The sequence below is a fragment of the Taurulus bubalis genome (assembly GCF_910589615.1).
Source record: "Taurulus bubalis genome assembly, chromosome: 3".
Taxonomy (NCBI): Eukaryota; Metazoa; Chordata; class Actinopteri; order Perciformes; family Cottidae; genus Taurulus; species Taurulus bubalis.
In genome coordinates, this window is record NC_136591.1 from 9,928,390 (window position 1) to 9,951,049 (window position 22,660).

Genomic DNA, 22,660 nt, shown 5'->3' on the forward strand with positions numbered 1-22,660 from the left:
AGGCAGTCAACTCCTGCAGTGTCCGTTTTTTTCAGACGTTTTCTAAATTCCGTTTTCTAAAACATCTCACGCCATGTCCACATGTGCACTATTTATATTCCCACCTCGTTTCTCACAATACCCACTCTATTTTGAATTAAATGTAAATGTCTCCCCCTGACCCCAGGGCTGCTGCCATCTCTTTATAGATTTGTTTCCAGCAATATGACAAAACCCCTTTTCATATACTTTCAGGTCTCTCGATGCTGGTCCTTTCTCAGCAGGCCTGTTGCAGTTTTTGGGTTGTGTGATTATCTTTAAAACTTCCCAGATTCACACAATAGTTGACTGAAGCAGTTGTGTTATTCATGAGCACAGTGGCATTCATCCTGCCTCAACTTGTAGAGCACACATATACTCATATGCAGGAAACTGATTTATTTTCATTAGTTTAAGCCTTTTTCTGTTTCTTACAGCTTCTTCACATCTACCGTCCCTCCATGGTAGCCTTCTGTTTTATTTTGCTTTCACTCTGAGGGTTGTATCTATCAGTTACTACTGCACGCATGTCCGTTTTACATAAGACTGGATAGTGGTCACTTCAAGGGTTTTATTAATTCACAACCATTAATTCCTTCCCTTCAATTCCATTCAGATTGAATTTTAAATATTTTTTGTAAGTAAATGATGATTGTATTGCTGCAACAAATAAGTAAGCTTTCATTAAAGAATGTTACGCTGATGTATTGGCATGTTTTATAAATGTCATCAGAAGCCATGGCATGCAGGTATAAATCAATACAAATCCAACATTCAATATATTTAAATACATTTGTTAAGTATATACTGTACTGAAAGACAAAAACAGAACTGTACACAGATTATTTTGAAACAGTTATGTTGTATACAAATGTATTTACTCATGTACAGTGTTTAAGGGCAACTTTGAGGTACTACTTCTTGAGTATTTCCATTTGATGCTCCACTCAGAGATAAATATTGTTATTTAAATTATGTAGGTTTGTAATTGTTCTCAAAACCTGTAAATAGTTATACTACATTTGATTATAGAGCTGAAATGATGACATGTTGTATGTGTTTCGGGATTGGCAATATCATGTAGGTACGATGGTAGTGCATTAATAAAACATAACTGTTTCAAAATAATCTGTGTACAGTTCTGTTTTTGTGGTATATACTTAACAAATATATTTAAATATATTGAATGTTGGATTTTTATTGATTTATACCTTCCATGCCATGGCTTCTGATGACATTTATAAAACATGCCAATATATCAGCGTAACATTCTTTAATGAAAGCATACTTATTTGTTGCAGCAATACAATTATCATTTACTTACAAAAAATTCAATCTGAATGGAATTGAAGGGTAGGAATTAATGGTTTTGAATTAATAAAACCCTTTGAAGTGACCACTATACTTAGTTGGATGACTTTCCACCACTGGATTAGGGGGCTTTTTTTTTTAGGGATTTTTGTGATTTTGTTATATGTTTTGTTGTTCTTATTCTTCAGGAACACATTAGCAGCCTTTAGCCTGCCTGATTTTGTTATAATTATTGTAAAGCAACATGTCGAAAATATGGCTGGCCAGTCTGAAGTTAATACAATTGTTACAGTTTCAGAATATTTCTCAAATATGTATAAATATAAATTAGTGCTACATCCACTGTTTGGCATTGCATCTGAGAAAAATAAAATAAAAAAGAGATGCAATTTCTTTAGCATAATTAATTCAACATAATGAAAATATATTCAACTGAAAATGTTTTCTATTGAATTAGAGCCAAAACATACGGGACATTATTAAAAAAAGTCACACAGATCAAACAATGCATTTGTTTAGGCTGCTTTCTTTTTATTTGTTCACAAAACCATGCATTTTTCCTCACACAGAGGCAGAATACTTTAAAGTTATGAAATTGTTGTAACTATAGACAATATTTCTGACCTCTACATGCATCATACATGCACAGGATTCAAAATGGCTACAATTCTAGCATACATTAATCCACTACAAAGAGCACCGGACAATAGACTTTTGGGGAAATGTCAGGTATAGATCCATCCATGGATTTGCTGCAAAGGGGAGAGAAAGATGGCAATTTGATGGCATAGCAGGGCTTCCAACTCAACAGCTATGCCAACATCTTGCCTCCCTCCTGGACCCCAAATAGAGGTCGGGTGGTAAAGTCCATTCAGGAGCGCTGGGATGACCAACGCGCACACTGCTTATCATACTTAAGACATGTTGGAGTGACAGAAACAAAGAGCCAAACAGAACCCAACAGGTTAATGCTTAGTACAACAAGTTATATTTTGATAGTGCACAATCACAATAAAAATACAACTCCACCATAACTTAAAATGGGCGAAAAGGGAAAGTGAAGACCGCAGGACAGGTCCTCACAAAGAGGGTTCCACTTCACAGGACGGGCAACAATTCAAAAGTGCCGAAGAAAACAAACAGATTTAGTGGATGTTAACAAAATAATAATTAGGCCTGTTCCCTCCCGCCAGCCTTTGCCCTGGAGCCTACATGTCTCTTCATACCTGTTGCGGTGTGTCGCTCTCTCGGGTCCGTGTGCGTGTGTTTTCATCCGGCGCCAGCAGAGTAAAAGTCGGCTGAGGGTGGAAGAAAAGAGATAAGTCAGTCTGTCGGCGCTCAGTGCATGAGTGTGGAAGTTCACAGTACAGTAGGTGTGCTTGGGGCTGGCGGGGCAGCGCTGCCGTGGCGTGGCTTCCTGCACCTTTGGGCGCTGACTAGGAATCTAATTGGCCTAATTTGGAGGAGGGGGGCACCTCCTCGAGGAGAGAGGCTGATCCGCTGAATAAATCCGTCCAAACCTGTTTGCACTCGTGAATCTCCCCAAATCCCAAGTTAATTCTATCGAAAAACACGTAATACTTTGTAAAATGAGAGAAAAAACAAAAACAAACTATACATGTGTCATGGTGCTATTTAAACCTCAGGACACATATACAACAGAAGTTAATTTACATGATCACTGGAGGGACTATTCATTTCCTCCATAGATATTATAAATAAGTATAATAACTGTTTTTTTTATTTTCATAAATACCAAAACACTGCTTCATGCTCAGCCTAAATGAGTAATAGGCTGCTAATGATTGTCCTGTAATTTACAAAGATGTACGTATGTATTGTGTGATGTGTACTTTATTGTATCTCTATATGTGTAGTGTTGTTTGGCTGTATGGATACAAAGAGCTGTACATTTTAGGGCTATAGGGACACAAGTTGAAAACTAGCAATAGCTATAAACTTTCGGTTTCTTGCCCTGTGAATATAATAAATTGCATCAATCCCGTCAGATTAAATGAATTCAAAGGCAATTCATTCCCTGCCATTACGTGTGGAAGTGTCCTGATTCTGAACCCCAAATTGCTGTGAGTGTGCATGTGAATGTTCATGCTGCTGGGGAACAGGTTGTACCCTTTTTTTTGTTTCGCCTTTGCAACCAGTGTGTGAATGTTTAAATGGGGACGTCCCATTCCCAATTTACCAGAAACCTAACTTGCTGGTCCAAACACAAAATACACCCTGACTGCAGAATCCGGTTCATTAGTGAATCACACAGAATGATTCAAAAGCTGTCTAGACCAGAACGAGATGGCTATCCAGGACAGGAAACATCGTTTCATGACGGACCTCTTTAGCAGCTCCTCCATGTAAAAAGTCTCGTTGTTGCTGTCATTAGTGCCACTTGTTGCTGAGCAGAGATACAGTCACGTACACATGTTTGTCTTCAAGAGAAGATGCATCTGATTCACGAAGAGCCAGAGGAAAGAACATTTGTGTTCCATCTGCGAAGTAACTAGTACATTTACTTAATTATTTAAGTACAATGTTGAGCTATTTTACTTGTGTAATTCCATTTTATGTTACTTTATACTTCTACTTCATTGCATTTCAGAAACATGCTCCACTTAGACAAGTTTCTTTATAAATTACTATTCAGATTAACATTGTACAGACACACAAAGTTTAATTAGATTTAATCTGGATCTCAACCTTTTTGAAACCGGAGTCAAATTCCATGTATGTGTAAACACATATGGCCAATAACGCTGATTCTGATTCTCATTCTGATTTTTGGCTTGTGACCCTTTACAAAACAGCCAAACAGTGGCATCTAGTTGGGCACTTGTCATGAATCATGTCGAGTCACTAGCAGTTCCACCAGATACATTTTTCCCTATAAACTCATATCATTTAATTCAAATGTTGAGGTTCAAATAGGTACAATCATCCATTAGTTTACAAAAGAAACAAATAGTGGAGAAATGTTAGAAAAAAAGGAGACCTTTGCTGATTGTGGGACCTTTTGGAATTTGCCAACCCGAGTTTGGGAACAACTGGATTACAGTAACATAGGTTTGTTTCAGCTAACTCCACCTTGACCAGCTAAACAGTGAAGCGCTACTCAGACAGAATATATCAACAATCTCATAGAGTTAGAAGCCTGCAGAAAGTGTACTACTTACAATAATTTAAGTTGCATTTTACTGCTAGATTCTGTACTGAAATTATACTTTGAGAGTTGTTTTTCTATTGTGAATTTTGTAGTTTTACCTAAGTATAGGATCTGCACACTTTTTTGTAATCACGATTGCAAAACCTACATAATTTTCAACTCCAAATGTAATATGTTCACATACATCTGTAGACCTACTACATCACTGATGACCATTCTGTTCTCTTTTGGGAAAGAGTCATTCTAAATCACTGATTGGACGGTTTTATCTAATCTTTAAATCCACATATCACATTTCCGTGTGAGTAGATATTAAGTGTGTGAATATAAACTGATGCACAATACATAATTATATCTTTTCAAACAATTTGACAATCCCAAAGTTGACTTTAGAACCTTTGCAAATGATGATTCACTTCCGAAGGTGTCGACACCGGCCACACCTGTCAACTCCCTCAGAGCAAATACTTGAAATTACAGGACCAGACAGGGTTAACTTTTCCATTACGTACAGTAAGCATTTGTTTATCATGGTTGCCACGTTTTAAATACAAATGGTAGGTTAAACAAATTTTAATTTGCGATTTATTGAAACAGGTAGTGCCATTAAGGTGATGACTCTCCTTTGAAATGCTAGCGAAAGAGCAGTTCGATATATAACATGGTAACCACAGTTACTAACAAGATGAGGATAACAGTTGTAATCCAACTTGACAAACAACCGCTAAATAGCACGATTGGCTTTTTTTTCTCTCTTTACGCATAAAACACACTGTAAACACACACACGTACGAATATGAAGAGAAGTTGTGACATTTGAACATTTCAGAACATGTCAGCTGAGAAAGGGTGAGAGAGACTGTTTTACTTTCTCCTTATTTGGTGTTATTCCACTGTTTCTGACTCACTTCAAAATGTCCTAACGGCATGTCACTGCATTATTGGCTGTTGTTGTCCATCTTTTCCCTTGTGTTGCAAACCAAAACCCTCTGTCAGACGATTGTCAAGCTGAATCACAGAGCCACATGTGCAGCAGCTCAAAGTGAGATCAACACTGACCCTCTTGTGAGTCATCGTACGGTCTCAAGTCCACTGATGGTCCCACTGTTCTTTTCATAAAAGTAACTCCCCACATGAATCCCCAAAAAACTGCCAAACAGGGCTCATTTGGTGATGACTCGCCTGTGTCTGAGATATTTTGAAACTATTCTCTCAGCCTGCCTCAGACAAAATTGGATAGGATTGAGTGAGTGTGCAGGATTTGGACTGTAGCTTCCTCTGACACGTTTTTGCTGAGCCCAATGCAAGCACACCCTGTGACAGCGAGCAGATGAAGTCACGGATCAAAGTCTGGCCGATAGTAAGCTGACTCGCTGAACAAGCCGCCCTCGGTGCTACTAACCTCGCCCTCAGGAGCATTTGGAGTTTATTAAAGTTGGTCTGTCGTAAAATGTGAGCTGGAAAAGGAAAAATCCCCACAGACTCTGCCAGCGCTGCCATTGACTCACAATTTTAAACAGAATCTGGATTATTTTCGCAGTCAACTTGATGAATCATAGATATATTTTAGAAGTGATTTCACTTCCCAACATCTATTGTATGAGGCTATATTCTATATTTTCTCTCTGCACATGTTAGAGCTGCATAATGTGACAAAACAATATGGACATCATCTTGATATCAAGTTGCACTTTAAAAGAGTCTCTTCTTTAGTTCTTGTGTTTCTCTGAAATGAGATCCCTTCCTCCTAAATTCACCTGAATTATTCTTATTGTGAATCTTGTATTTACATTCACTGTGGGGGTATACTGTACAATTAAATGACATTCTGGGGTAAAACTAGTGCAGACGGTAAAAGTATACAATTATCATTTCCTTGTTAACTAAAAGCAAAACCAAAAAGAGCTGGAGACAAAACAATATTGTCTGAGACTTTGAATATTTAAAAGTTGATTTAGCATTAAAGGATAAATTAAATAGGATATTTTACTTATGAAAATATGGGTGTAAATAAAACATGATGTAGATACAATTTGAAGTACAAAATACAGTACAAATAGTAATAGTAATAGTACAAATAGTAAATTCCAACATGCTTACACAAATTAAGGAATGATTGTCCTTTTATATAATAATAATAATAATAATAATAATAATAATAATAATAATAAATATAATACCAATAATTTATGATATAGATCGCGGTATATAGTAATATAATAATAATATAAATGTGTATGTATATGGTACCATCTAAAAAGGTTGTTTGACCCAAAATACGTTATACTAAGTATTATTTACTGCTATATATGTTTAACACCTAGAAACAGCCCTTCTTGACATGACTTACATTTGACGTATCACATCCTCCAAACCAAAAGTCCAAAGTCTTGTATATCCAGAAAGAAAGAGAGAATTCTCCAGGGTTTTGTTCTGATGAGCTACAGTGGTTACAACAACTCCTCTCGAGGCAAAAGCTGATAATGTAGGATATATTTATTGTTTAAGTGTACCTTTACACCGTGAATTTCTTCACGGCTTGACTCATCAGTGAGGTAATTCACTCCAGTTGATAGTCACATGATGGTCCCATGCTGGATCAGTTTCCATGGAAAGGTACAGGGAAGCGGTTGTTGGGTTTACCGTCAACACAGCTTGGAATACCTGGAAGAACGAAACACACTTCTGAGGAAAGATTAGAGATGTTTGGAGCGTTTGGAAAGTCCACAAAGAGAGCTGGACACGCCCCTTTTTAAATAATGTGGGATCCACATTTGAAAATTGAAACAGGCCAAGCTATTAGGTCATGTCCTAGTTGGGTTTGCAGGAAAGGGGATTTATGTGTCTCCCTCAGAACTATTACCACGAATAACACAAACAATGCTATGACATGCTTCCCACCATCAACATTTTCTTAACCTTTTCTTGTGTAATCTCATGCATGTCTTTTCACGTTCAGGAATTCAAACCCCAAGTAGTCTCTCCCACACAATACTTAATTACCCTTTGTTTTTTCAAACCAATATTCAACCAACATATGTATGTGATGTCTGATGGGATGCACTGGTTTTAACGTCATGCCGCAGGGGCCCTTTGAGGGTTTTAATTAGAGCTTCCCTTGAGTGCCCTTGTGCCTGAAGTCGGCCTCCAAGCTCGGGTATGTAGGCTCTATGTTTGTTGACATTGAGAAAGTGATCCTTTTTCATCTCAGCCCCCTTTGCCCATTAATAGTCGATAATATGACCGATGAACAGTGGTGAGAAACAATTTATTGTTGGTTAACACAGAGCCTGACGTATCCTGACTCATGGTTCAGGTTGTCATGCATCATCCATTGTACGTTGGAAATGCACTTTATCTCACAACTGGAACCTATCAAGTCCTGTTATGTTAAAACAAAGCAGGGCTTGACATTCAAAGGCTACCCCGGGGGGACTTACATGGTGGTGTACACTATGTGACACAATTCTAAGGAAAGATAATAGAGGTATCAGAAAGGATTGCATCATTACTGTTAAAATATTGAAGAGTCTGGGTTGGAACACAGGAGGGCGCCCTATTCCACAACTAGTCTTCATACAGGCAGGAAGGCACCTCAAGAGAAGAAATGCAAATCATTGCCCTTGTAAAAATGTCCTTGTTTGCAGTGCAGTCATTGAGGCTTTACCGCCATTCAAACATTTGATGCTGAAAATCCTGTTTCCTCATTGCACGCCTCTCAGTGTAAGTGTGGTTATATTTTGAAGTATTCTTACAACGGGGATGATGGAGAAGTCAAAGAAGCTTGCAGGTTTACAAACAACGGGGTGTATTCACTTGGCATCTGCAGGAAGGGTTTAGAGTCTTTCTAATGGATAATTCAGAGTACTCTACATACGAATTGTGTAGGCCAGGTGTGCATCCCGAGACATTTTTGCATGACTTTAGAAAGATGCTCAAAATCATCCAAATTGACTTGCAGGTTTATGTGCTGTAGGAATTAATCGTTTCAGTTCATGCATTCTTTGTCATTGCTGGCAATCAAAACAATGCACTATACCATTAAATGCTGCATGAAAATGAGTACTTCAAATATTAAGTACTTGGGGGACGCAGTAGATACAGGTTAAAAAAAAGAATTGATGTAGCAAAGGCATATATTCTTTTTCTTTTATCCTGTCGTTTAGGTAACCTTCCTAAAGCACCAATCCAACAATCCCCATAATGTAACTCTGTACCATATTTCATTAGTCCCCACTGCCTCTTAAATACCCACTTATTTCAAATATAAAATGCTAAGTCTCAAGACCAAATGGAGATAACCCTGATGACATCATCAAATTGTTTTTTTCAAACTTCATAAAGCACCCTCCAGAGACTCAGAAGCCATTATGCAACTGTTTTCACAGCTCGAGTAGTAATAATCATGAGTAGACTGAATTTCATTTGGAAAATGTGTGGAGTGCCCCTTTAATTCAAATAAACAAGTAAAAGCCTTAAAGCAAGCCTCACAACCAAGTGGTTTCCAATTCAACCACACATTGACAACACTTAATGAGATGCGGGCACAAAAGCTGCCCATAGGACTTTAAAGCTGAAGTTTTTGACTGTTACATATAAATGAACATCCATTACATTAAAGCCCATTCCAAAATAATTCCCACGATGCTGATTAAGCCTATATATCATCTTCAGGGCAAGCTCTCTGTGTTTTCACAGCAGTTAACCAGAGTTGTGGTGTGGGGTTTCTGTGGCGACTTCTGTGTTATTCAAAGATGAAGGGGGCAGAAAGGGGATATAAACAGAACCATTTTTGTTAAATAAAATTTAAAAACTCCTAAATTAAACATAATATAAGCACTCAACTTTTAAAATAATGTCCTGTGATCCATACTTCTCCACTGCCCCGTCCTTTAGGAGACGAATGGCGTGTCCTGTATTTTATTAACTCCAATGGGAGATTATGACCAATTCTTTTGCCCCTTTATCACCAAAGTAAATATAGGGCCCATTTTTCAAAAGCCACATATCTTCCAAACACCTTCACTAAACAATACCGAAATGCTAAATATAGCTGTTAGCTGTGTAAATAGGACTATCTATTGTAAGCAAAAGCAATGTGAATACATTATGCAAATATGAACCAATATCCTTTCATTCATCCATCCGTTCGCAACACAAACACTTAGCAGACAGAAAGTTTAACAATATGGCTGTAACCATGTTTAAAATATACTTACACATATGAATAAAGGAGGAGTTACATTTTTTGCTGACACCTCCACTATGGTGTGTTATAAACCACATATTACATGGGTTGAAATGAAGCACTACTGACAGCAATGTAAGACCAGCGAAAACATTGTTGCATATTTGAATTATCTTTATTTGTTTTATTATATACTTTGTGTTTTTACATAAAGAGACATATTTCTTTTACACATATAGATTATATGGTTAATTTGTATCTGTATATATGTACACCTTAAATAAATCTTACATTAACACCAAGAAAATGAAAACATTTACAGTGCAAGAATGTTCAATAGGAGGTCAACTTTCACGGTCGCTTACCCTGCAATCAGAATCAAGGCCAAGCTCACATGCTAAACCGGTTTGCCTTTTGATTTCTTTTCTTTTTTTTCTTCCTTTCTCCTTTCATGGTCTCACATAAAAACATCGTGGGAACTTTGGAGAAAGAAAAGAAATGTGTTGTGTCTTGACAGGAGGGGTTTTCGCAATGGAAGTGCAGGTAACTTACAGGGTGCACATGATCTCTTGACCTTAAGCAATAGCACTATGGGAGCTACGCGTCTTATCTTTCTTACCGCGAGTCAGACAAGATGATACGGCAAAAATGAAGTAAACGGTTAGCTTAAATTAGCTTGGCCTGCACTTAACCCCATTTAAAACTAAAACTTGTCATTTTTTACGTTTTGTTTTTTGAATGAAAACAAGAGTATCGTTTTTGCACTTTGTGTTTACCCCACTGACCGTCTTCTCATCTAACTCGGCACAAAGCAAAGAAGTGCATTTCCCAAAATGTCTCACTCTTCTTGTAAAGAGATGCCAGTGTGTGGGCGCTCTGAGGGAAGAGTTTAATGGCAAATGTGTGCAAGATAATTTCACAAAGTACATGAGTCATCGTAGAGGCCTGAAGTTGTCTTTTTGAGTTCTGGAAATGTTGAAGGAGATATACTGTGACGAGGTCACACGTAGCAGTTTAACATATGAGTTTGGTTGATGCAGGGATCATAGTTTTCTATTACCTTTATCTTTGACAACAAATGTCAGAGAATATAGTGGCAGCATCATGGAGTCTGACTGTTGTTTAACTCGAAGAAGCAATAGGGTGTTTAAACCCCCCGTTTTCTTCTCAGAACCTGAACAGACATGTTTACAGTGTAAATATGCTAATGAGATGTTGAGTAGTCTAAAAATAAATGCTTTTGAGATTTTATACTTTCGGGCCTCGAGCATATCACTGACCTTTTCCATCCACTATTACAAAATAAAAATGAAAAAAAATATAATACATGTGTGAACCATTTTGTTCTTGCAAAAACAGAAATGTATATTTACAAAGTATAACCAATAAGTTCTTGGTGTTTCTTTCTGAATGGATGCATAAAAGTGAACATATATAGTTGGTCTAAGCTCAGCTGTACAGTCAGTGGGTAACCAGCCCAAATTCCTCGCATGCATTTTTCCTCACACATTCAGAGAATCTATTTACCGTATTTTACAGTTACTATGCTGCTGTACAGAGGCTGTGTTGAGGTAAAGCGGGTGTTTCTGGCCAGCTCTAACAGGATGGGGGCAGTTTTGGGAGAAAGGTCGCCCATCTTTCTTCTTGTGGGGTGTTGGACCACGTCAGACAGGAAGGACAGCGAGGGACAGATGGGGTTGGGGTGGGGGGGATGGTGTTGCAGTTTTCAACGACGACACACACCTTATATTGCTGTTAAATTTGTGATTTCCACATTCTATGTAGCTTAAGGAGAGATTGTGATTGTGATTATGATTTTTATTTTCAGTATAAAACACACGTTTGGTGTTTTTTTTTTCTCTTTTTTTTGCAGTTAGTTGCAAAATACTGGTGGTATAACCTCTATTCATAGATAAATATAGGGAATGGTCATTGTGTGATGACTTCAAATGCAGATTGCACACATGCACACAAAAGCACCTTTGATTAGAAAAGAAATTGCACAAGTTTGAGAGATATCATTGACCATACATGTTGACACTTTCTACATAGAGACTGAGCACTGGTTTGCATTAAGGAGTTATGAAACATGTTTGAAAAAGTATACATTTTGGTATACAACTTCTTAAATGTTGATTGTTATTATTGACCTCTGAGTGTCTATTTTTACATGCAGTTGACTCCTTGGAACTACTACCCCAGGAGTTTGACTAGCCGGTGAGTTGAGCCCAGTTCTACTGTGAACAAAGCACTACACATTGACTAATCTAAATCAACCATTACACTTAAACACTGTTAAGTTTTTTTCAAATGTATTATTTTGACATTGACTTCGTTACGGAACGTTAATGAGCCTAAAGTATTCTCTATACTCATGCCTTTTTTTTTTTCAACCAGTGAAAGATATTGAAGGCTAGCATATATTATGAGGCTAAACTTCAAATTAGGCCTTTTTTTTCTTGCCTTTGTCAGTCTGAAAAGTGTGAAGTGTGAAGCATGACAAGTTCTGTACAATCAGAACGTGTGTTCAGTGGCAAAAGAACAAAAGAGAAGAAAACTGTTGAGATGGCTCTACATTACCTAATACTGCTACAGTACATCTACTGCTACTTCTTATATTTCATGAAAATGAATTAAAAAAAAGTCCTCTGAAAAGACATTCAGTGGTGAAGAATGACATCCGGCAGGGGCGAGGGGACACTTAAACTCTTCATTCAGGCTGAGCGCATGATGAATTTGCAAATAAGAAAATGACAACGGAGAAGTTTGTCTGCCCAGCAAGAATGTTTCATCCCTTGTTGCTCAGGTGCAAAGCCCACAGGAGAGTCTTTTCGCTCAATACCATCAAACGGGAAACACATTTCATCCACACAGTCTGCAATTTCTTCATCCACGAACTCCTATTCACTCTTGGGGACAGCTTCTTAGTCTGTTGAAGAATGTGTGTTCAAATATGCTCACAATTTCAGCTCAGCCACTGCATTTAACAGGAGGAGTTATATACAGTGCATCTCTTGTTCTTCTCCCCAAAGTTCACAGGAGGTCATTCTCCTCAACCAACCAGGCGTGGTCTTGATTCCAGCTCATCTAGTGACACTAAATGGCATGCATAATGCTTCTATATTTGGCTTGTACACCCATAACCCCCCCTCGCCTGCCAATTAAATAATAATAAATATAAATCCACTCATGTTAGGCCTACGCTAAACCAACCAAGCCAAAGTATTGTGCCCTTGTTGGTTTATCCCCTCCCCACCACTCCTCGCTAGTTGAAAATATCGGTAGATTCCATATTTTTTCATATTTTTTACATTATTCTCCTCCTTAATCTTCTTTTGTCCCTGGGGTAAAGGATCGCAAGGGTCAGGTAAGAGCGATGGCAGACAAGAAGGATGGTGGTGGTGGTGATGGTGGTGGTGACAAGGGGGAGGAAGTGGGTCCTCGAACGTCCTCAGATGGACACGGGACAGTTGATGACCTTGTCCTCCAGCATGACGCTGACCACCAGGAAGACGAAATACAGCATAAACATGATGAAGCCGAGCAGCTTGCTCATGCGCCACTTGCAGGCGGCGATGGAGATGATGACGAAGAGAAGCATGATGAAGAGGAGCACGATGGCACAGAAGAGGCCGTTGGAGCTGACTGGCACCGGTTGCAGGCCGTTGATAAAGGACCACATGAGCCAGGGGAACGGCAGTCTGTGAATACACAAGCACATGTTACAGTCACTTAGCAAATATCCTTCATGTAATTAAACTCAACAATGACTTGTCTTTCATACATGGTTATACACATTGTTTGGGATCAAACCAAGAATATGAAGTTTACAAGGCAACATTTTTGAGACAATTTCTTTCCGGTCAAGACTTGTTTTCCTGTCAATATCAGTTTGCTCGAACTCAGCAGAGCATAACACAATTTGCACGTAGATAATGTGACACGACTGTGAGGTGCAACTTGGCAGCAGCTGAAAATGTTTTTTTTTTGCTGACATACAGTTTCCCCTCTCACCTTGCTGCAGTGATGTGAGCAGCAGCATACATAGGTGGTGGTTTACTAAATAATACATAAACATACGTGCATCAACACCTTGTGTTGTGTTACTCCAAGAAGAGAAGATGACAGAAAATTACTTTTACGTTTCCGATTGTGTGCACAGTTGACATTAACAGGAGAATGAAAAGACTAATCATACGTACATTGTATCATGTGATACAACAGAGGCAACAGAATTCCCAGTTATATTATGATCATACTGAATAATAGGGATTTAAACACAGCAACACCGTGCACATGCTCAGATGGCGTACCCAACGGTAATGTCGAAGATGTTGGAGCCTACGGAGCTGGATACAGCCATATCTCCCAGCCCCCTGCGTGCCACAATGACACTGGTGATGAGGTCAGGGATGGAGGTTCCAGCTGCTAATATAGTCAGGCCCATAATCTCCTCTGTAATCCCAATGGTCTGTCCAACCTGGAAAAAAAGAAGAAAAAAAACGAAACTAAGCTTTGGGAAAAATAAAACCTAATCTTTTGTTCTAGCTATTTTTAATTTCCTTGTGATGCTTGGGAGCTAAAGGAGGTGACAGAAAACTCTGACAATCTCTTTGTTTTGAAGAAGACAGCTTTGATTATTAAGAAGTGGGTGGATTATAGAATATGGTTTCATGTTAAATGTCAAGGATGGGAACTGGAGACAAAAGACGACTGCATCTTACTTTTGTTTTTTGACAAGGATTATGATAATGTTAGGATTTCAAAATGTTCTGGGACTGCTGTCATAATCACATGACACCCACTTCATTTTTGCGCCGTCATTTCTGAGGGTTTGTGCAAGTCTTTGGGAACTGTGTACCTGGTGAGCCCACCACACCATTAGGTAGGAGAAGATGGCAATCCAGGTGATGGCACCCAGGAAGGTGACGGGGAAGAATTTCTTTGATGCCTGAAAGGCAAAAGAAGAAAAGAGAGCGAATAGTGAATTTAGCGGCAAACACACAAATAAGGACTCCACACTTATCCATCCAAAACCGATGGCATTCTGTCTCACACACCGTCTTCCTGACGTCAGGCAGCGTTAGCCACAGGGGGAGGACGATGGGTATGATTAAGAGGTAGGTGAGGCGCTTGCGGGTGGTCTCGGGCCAGGACAGACTCAAAGGCTGGTCGTCCTCCTCCTCCTCCTCAGCCTGAAAGCAGACACCATGGAACAGAAAGAAGGGGAGGAGATATAGATTACAAAATATTCACCAGAATAGGTAGTACCACATACAACGCAACATTTGGGGGTTCAAATACCATAATCACTTAGGGTTTAACTTAGTTCATATTGGGTAAGTAGAGGCCAATAGCACATTGAGTTGAGTCATGCTTTGTTCATTTTTCTAAAGGGATGTAGGGGGAAAAAAAATCATTATAATCCAAGTGTCTCCTTTAGCTTGATAGTATGTCTCATTGGGATACACCTCTCCATAGCAACTATCCAGAGAGGTTGGCAGCACTTCAAGAGGGAATAGACAATACAGAGGTCTGCAGAAAATGGATGGCCGGACCTGGAAGTGCATGTGCTTTTGCTTTGGTGACCTTAAGACAGAGGAGTGTGATGACTGTGATTTGGGATATTGCACCGAGCCTGAAGGGCTCAGCCTCTCCAGTCATCAGGGGCTCATCACTGCTGACTGCTGATGCCGGCTGCACCGCAGACCCCCGGGGTCTGATTGGACCTGCAGCTGGAATGCCAAGTGAGCCAAAGACTGTCACCTCTCTGCTGATCAGCATCAAATAAGCTGTCACTGTCTGAAGATGACACACTGAGGCCCTGGCAAGAAAGACAACTAAATCATCTTTTTCATCCATAGCGTTTGTGCCTACCGCTGGAAAAGCAGACTCCCAGGTGAACATTCTGGTACTTGTAAACTTTAGCGATACAACAACAGGGCCTTCTGAGGACGGAAACATGTCTTGGGCCCCTTTGTATCCAATTATACAGGATGCTACGGATCCGTAGGGAGCTGCAGAGAACAGGTCCACACATGCAGATCTGAGCAGAACACACTGATGACCTAGAACTTGTCTCCCGCCCTTTTGAGAGTGATGGTTTAAAAAGAAAACAGGCAACAAGAGGATGCAAAAGATATAGACTGGGCTGAAAAGCATACAACAAGGCAGATGCTGATAACAGATGTTGCTCAGTAAATAATACTTTTCTCAAGACAATCATTCAAGTCTTAATCAGATGAGCGAATCGTGCCCAGAGAGTAAAGCAGAAATGTTTGAAGATGGCTACTAAACACATCCTGAATCATACGGAGCTTATCCTGCTATGACATCTACTGCTGTTGAGTATTGCCTGGTAACCTTGGTAATCAGAGCTGCCAAACAAAAGGCAGCGCTTGCATCACTTATGCTCAGCATTCTGATTTCTCCTCGTCTCCATATCCAGATGGCTGCATTGTTGTCTGGTAAAAGGCCTAAAACCTGAGGCTTCGGAAAGATCAATTCTGAACCAAATCCACTGCTTTTTGAGAGATGTAAAGATACGAGAGGCTTCCATCGCTGTTGCTGTGTTCACGACAGTGTTTGCAGGATTATAATAGCAACAACAGCTACTTCATATGTCCGACAGGAAGCGTCACATTATACTGCAGTTTGCCCTGCAGCTCTTTCATGGATACGTTGCCTTCGTGCAGGTGACTGTTTCTGGCTGACACTGTGAGTCCGTCATTTGTATATTTATACTTTACTCGCTTTCTCTGCTAAAGCACCCCATAGAGATGGTGCTCCCTTCACTGAGTTGGCTCCCAAATGCCAGACCCTCGGGGGCCTTTCCTGCCCCGTGGTGGCTCAGTTGGTAACACTGCAAACTCTGAGCTTAAAGGCACTGACTTTTACCAGGCTCCACAGAGCTGCGAGGGGAGGCGTGACATTTGCTTTTTTTTTTCTCTTCCCCCAGGGGAAGCGTGTGCGCTGGCACCTGGTGTGTTGCAAGAAAGCTACAAGAGTTGAAATGGTCATGAAAAGAGTAAGCACATAAGCACAGCTGCAAAAAGGCTGCACAGTGATGCCTTACTTGCTTGATCAAATGTTTAGTATCACGGAATGGACAGAGTGCAGTCATCTATCTGAAATTACTTTTGTCTTCTCTTACACCTGTCCAATACTCTTTCTGAATATGTTCATGGTAATCAAAGCACAGGGGAAATCTGACAATCCCAAAAAACTCATTTCTTTTAGTAGTTTGACTATCAAAAGTGTCGCATTTTTCCCACGGATGATTCTTCTTTTTTTTTTAGGATAACTCTTTATTGGTGTACTACTGCAACATCTGCTGTGGTGTGAATATCGGCATCTGCTGCTACATGGATAATTTTTTTTTTCTTTCTCATATTATTTAGCAAAAAGGAAAGCGAACAGATATTTAAATCTGATGATACTTCCTCCCTGAAACCCATGATACGCACATGATACTAAATGTTTTTTTTTTTTTCTCACATTGTTTTAGTTGTGATCGAGGTGAGATGAGTCACACATTCCTGTTGGTTATGGTTTTCTTTAGTATCCCAGTATGATATGAAGTGATTACAGGAGCGTTACGCTCTCATACAGATTCAAAATGTGTGCTGAAAGTACAAACTCTGAAAATCATTTTACAGAAAGACAATTTGCTGTGAGTCATGACCTGAATATGCTCATCATTCATCTTTGTAAGATAAAAGCCTAAAATTAGAACCAGATGAATGTATACCATGCAGTTTACAGTAGTGCTTTTATGAAACTATAAACCCTTTTATTTCTGCTGTTGGGGGAAATATTGCAATATTTTATCATTTCACAGCTCTCAACGGTTTTTAACAACAAAGAAGAGAGTCAGTAAATTGTTCTAGAAGTCTGCTGCAGATTTGAATTTGACCCTAACTATGCCCTCATTCCCCACTCTTGTTTTCCAAGGCATCCGGGAGTAATTTAACAATTAGTATGACGGAGCCTGTGGCGGCATGTGGAGGACTGCTTCCTCCTGGTTGACACGGACAGGTGCGCTGTAAGACAGGCCTCTACAAATAGCAGCATGTGGGACTCAAGCATGCCAATGAGCGCCCACTTCTCACAAATTCAGTGAATCGCCACCTGAAATGTTCCATAATCATATATCAGGCAAATATTGTTAGCTTCAGGGGAGTGATGACAGCTTTATCTGCAAAGGCTATTATTAACCCAAGTGAGATATCAATCTGAGAACAACTTGGTGCAGTGGAATAGATCGATACGCACATGGTCATGTTGCAGATCAGGGCTCATCTTAAGCAGTCTATTCTAAGAGCTTCCTATATGCTTCCACATCAGTCTGTATTTATAGACTACTGTTTCTTGCCTTGGAGGATTGCTGCATGTCAATGTGCTACAGTATCCTATTTTTTAAGTGCAGAAGATTTTTGTTTTCGAAATCATTCAGTTTCTACAACCAGAGCTAAAGCGTGTTTTACAAATATTTTACAAAGATTGGGTTTTAAATCAAAGAGGGATTGTGCAAGTTTAAAATCCATAGTATCTATATCCATAAATCTATAGTTTGTCCACACCTTTGAATGCGAAGCTACTGGTCACGTTACAGTTTTTAGAACTCTTTGCAATACAAGGTCTGTTGAAAAAGCAGAACAAATGATAGTATAGTGGTGTAGTATACCGGTAAACTGCATCAGATTAATCCAAAGAACAGCCTATGAAATTAGTTTTGGACCTTGAGGAACTAGAATTACCGCCTCGCGGTTGTATGCCAATGCAGTTTGCATTCAATCTGTCCAAAATGCCATCACATCATAATTTTATCCCAGTAGACATAATATGCATATTCTTTAGTTATGGCAAACAAAAATGTTTCGTGAGGTCACAGTGACCTTTCACCACCAAATTCTAATCAGTAAATTTGAAAAAAAAATCCCTCCAGGCATTTCTAAGATACCTTGTTTACAAGATTAGACCGGATGGAGAACCCGAAACACGGCCACAGCTGTCGCTGGGACATAAACATATTTGGAAAATGTGGGTGTATAGAGCCGATATTAAAAAACAATTATGTTCGAGAACATTATTTATCTGAAACTAAATAATTCAGCCCCCAAAACCAAGTTGAAACCCATACGTTTTGCTCATTTAATGGAAGCAGGTTTCAGTCTGTCTTGGGGTTACTCTTGGTCAATGAAACGATTGAGAGTCCAGTAGGATGACCGACACGTCTCCTCTGCGTGCCTCCTTCTCACTGGACGACTTTGAATAGCTGCCCTTTTACCCCGGGACCGTCTGCTCGCCTGGCGGGTCGCTGCATCCCACCATCATCGCTCATGCCAGCACAACTGCTGCAGGTGCCATTTGGAGGCTCTTTGTGCCTCGCCGCACGTCAAAGAGTGTGTGTGTGTGTGTGTGTGCGCGTGTGTGTGCGTGCGTGCGTGCATGTGTGTGTGCGCGAGTGTGTTGATTTCGAGCACCCAGCGGCGGGGAGCAGCAGGTGAGTGAGGAGTGTGATTACAGAACTCAGTGGGACGAGGCGGGTCTTTGGCAGGCCTGGCTGAAGATGGAGGGACTCACCCGAGTGCATGCTGGGAAATTATCAGCAGTACTGACCTGTGCCATATTCAATGCATCCTTCGCATCAATCACACTCAAGGTGGAACACAGACACAGATGAGAGGCATAAAATATCCGCAAATGTCTCTCCAACATTGAAACCGGTGTCTCGGTTTTGCTGCCATTTTATAGCATGACGTCATTAGTTGGATGGGGCATTTTGTGTGTGTGTGTGTGTGTGTGAGAGAGAGAGAGAGGGGAAATAACTGAGTTTGGTGCAGTTTATTTCTGCTGTCGTCACTTACCGTCTCCCCCTCTTGACCGGCTGTTCCATTCATGGGTGGTGTCACTTCCACTTCCACGCTGGAGCTGTTGGGAAGGTTCTTATCTGTGTGAATTTAAAGAATAATTCAAGTGAGAAGCATGTAGAGGAACTACAGTTGGCTGTTAGCTGTTGTTGCACAGTCCCCTCCGTATTTTCTACGACACAACATTTATTTGAGAGCTATAGCCACTTCAATAAGCAGCAACCAGTGAATGTTTGTTCTGCGTACGCATCTTTCTGTGTATGAACAAGAAAGTGCTTGTTTCTGGCTGTCACTACCATCCGTCTCCCTCATCATTTCCTGGTGGCTGATGATATGACTCTATTTCATTTGAGGCCAGACTTACTTAACAGCCCTTATTAAAATACAAAGAGCCGAAAGCCATGTAATCAGATGGTACCACTATAATTGCTGTGGAAATTTGCTTTATTCCAAGTGTGGTTGTGACACAATTAGAAAGATTCTCAGAGAGATAATGCGACTTGAAACCACTGTCGTCCAACACATGACATCAGTCCCTGGCATAGATGACGTGATAGCACAGATATAAAGATGGGATATGGATCTAATCACATGCATCACGCACTAAATACACTGACAGTAAATCTTATTTTACTACAGACACCAATTTAAGATATGTGAGGCTCGGAAAGTAAAGTATGCTGTGATGATACCAGTCATGCATTTTGATTAAGATGGTAATATATTAATGTGGCGCTGTTAGCATAATTTGCCTTGTTGATAAACATCTATGCCTCGCTTTGATTCTGCTGCTCTGACTACACTGGGGCCATGAAAGGGCATCCTCTCGCCTCCTGTTTATCCTTTGGTCCGATGCTCTTTGAAGTGAAAAAAACACAGATAAATTACACTTGGCAGTGACTGTGATTGATTTAAATACTGCTTGAAGACAACACTTGCAATCAATTTGGCAGTTCTTGATAATGTCATGCTTGTTTAACATCGGATGTGACGCTCATTAACTATTTCACTGGGCATTCCTGAGGAATATTAAGCCGAGTAATGCCTATTCATGAAGTTTTAGCAACAGCAAAGGAGATGTGCTTGTTTTCTTTTCTTGGCCTTACCTCTTGACAGAGCTAGGCTAACTGTTTCCCCTGTTTCCAGTCTTTAGGCTAAGCTAAGCCAAGCTAACCAGCTGCTGCTGGTAGCTTCATATTTATCGTATGGACATGAGAGTAGTTTCAACCTTCTCATCTAACACTTAGCAAGAAAGTGAATACATGTTTTCACACAAAATATCAAACTATTCCTTTAGGAACATCAAAGACCATTTTACCTGAACGGCTTGCTACTCCATTGGCCTTCTCACTGTCCTCCACTTGGCATTTCTTTTTAGCGATCTTATGAAGGATGGATGCCTTCTCTCGAAATTTCCCTGCAACAGAATCGCCACAGCGGTTAAACATGGAGCAGAGGGCTGCGCATACTTCAAGGCCTCTCGTCCTCTCCCAGTGAGAGCTCCTCCGTTGTCACCTTTGACCCCAGATGGGTCACATTTCAAAAGCACAGTGCATACAGGGTGGCGTCTTTCCACAAAACTGCAGAGAGTCAATATGACATGGCATATCATATACTGATGATCCTGCAATGTCCTGGTCCTGGGTGGAGGCAAAGCCAGCTGGGAGAAGATATCTACCTTCTGGAGCTCAGATTCACTCCTGTACACCAGTTCTCATCCCAGATCAGAAAGTCACAAGAGAGGTCAGAATCTACCTGGGAACTAGGAGCAACCAAAGACTTAGCTGAGGACAGCATCACAGCATTTTAAAAGTAACACATATATAGGTATATGACAGGGTATTACAATATTTAAACAGGAAGCATCTGATTGTGCATTAAAAAAATGGTTTAAAATGCTAAACTAATTTCCAAGTTTTAGGATTCATTCCTGCAGCAATCTATTGAAGTGCCATTTGATCAATATTTAAAAAAAAAAAACACTGGTTGGGATGAATATATTGTTGTTGATAACATGTATCGACTCAATAACACTGGAGAGACGATGCTGTGACGCAGGAGACTGATTTGAAACCAGTCATCAATTGAACAACATGACCTTGAGGCTTGCATAAGCTGTGGGCTCACGCAAGGCAGTTCTGCCCATGTTATATCGACGAGCGATGACTGGAATCCCCCAACGACAACACAGTACTCAGACGAGAAGAAAGACACTATATGCACAACACTTATGTGGTTGTTACTTATGTAGTTGTTATGTTCCCATGTGATAGATAATATAAATCCTTATATTCTGCAGATATTCTCCATGACTCTTCAGGTCAGCGAGGTCAGTATAACACAGCTATGCAGCTGGAGTTGGTTGTGTCTATGAAAGGTCCAGTTCTCAAGGGAAGTCAGTCACACGCCTGCGCACTTCAACACTCACAACTGTTTATCAGTATGTTGACATTAGTGAACCAGATGGGTCGTTGCACGGTCCAGTCTTGTGAGAAAAGATGAGAACATGGGATTCTCCTCCTCTTGACAGGATAGAGCGAATCAGATGTTAGGACGAGGCGAGACGAACCTGTGACGATAACCTGTGCATGAAAGGCCCCACTTCCGTTTGGGGGGCAGTTGTTCTTGACCCAACCTGCGTGTTGGCTGTACCACTCACTGCTTTTGCAATTGCAGCGCTGAGTACTTTGCTTGTGATCATTTAGTAAATAAATATAGAGAACGAGAGAAGTTGTTGAACTGAGTTCTTCTGGAGGCTACACCAGGCATCCAATAATTAGCACGCATTAACAATACGTATTAGATGTTAATATGTAATCGCTTTGTCAGAGAGTCTGTCTCATCTATCATTTTCATTTTGTGCGAAAACCTCTTGTGCGTCAAGTATCCATATTTCACTTCATTGACTTCCTGTGTGGGTCAGTTTTTGCATGCATGTCCTACCTACTCCCAATCAGCCCATTGTAATCAATTTGAAAGATTTTTTTTTCATTTCAAGAGAGCATGGATGATTTGTCAGTGCTTGACACAGTGACGCGTCGATACATACTCCACCCGACCATGTCAACGCTGTCTGTGACCTTCTGGCAAAATCATTAA

At 40.1% G+C, this 22,660-nt stretch overlaps 1 protein-coding gene across 1 annotated transcript in view; it reads right to left on the reverse strand.

Moving 5' to 3' along the window:
* Nucleotides 1-13,140: 13,140 nt before the first annotated feature.
* Nucleotides 13,141-22,660, reverse strand: part of LOC306733743 (solute carrier family 24 member 2) — a gene marked incomplete at both ends in the record, with an annotated part of 35,887 nt that continues 26,367 nt past the window's right edge. Inside the window, 6 exons of the mRNA XM_079215036.1 lie at nt 13,141-13,390; nt 14,003-14,169; nt 14,551-14,640; nt 14,750-14,884; nt 19,559-19,641; nt 20,880-20,978. Coding sequence (XP_079071162.1) covers nt 13,141-13,390; nt 14,003-14,169; nt 14,551-14,640; nt 14,750-14,884; nt 19,559-19,641; nt 20,880-20,978 — 824 coding nt within the window. The remainder of the gene's footprint in view (nt 13,391-14,002; nt 14,170-14,550; nt 14,641-14,749; nt 14,885-19,558; nt 19,642-20,879; nt 20,979-22,660) is intronic.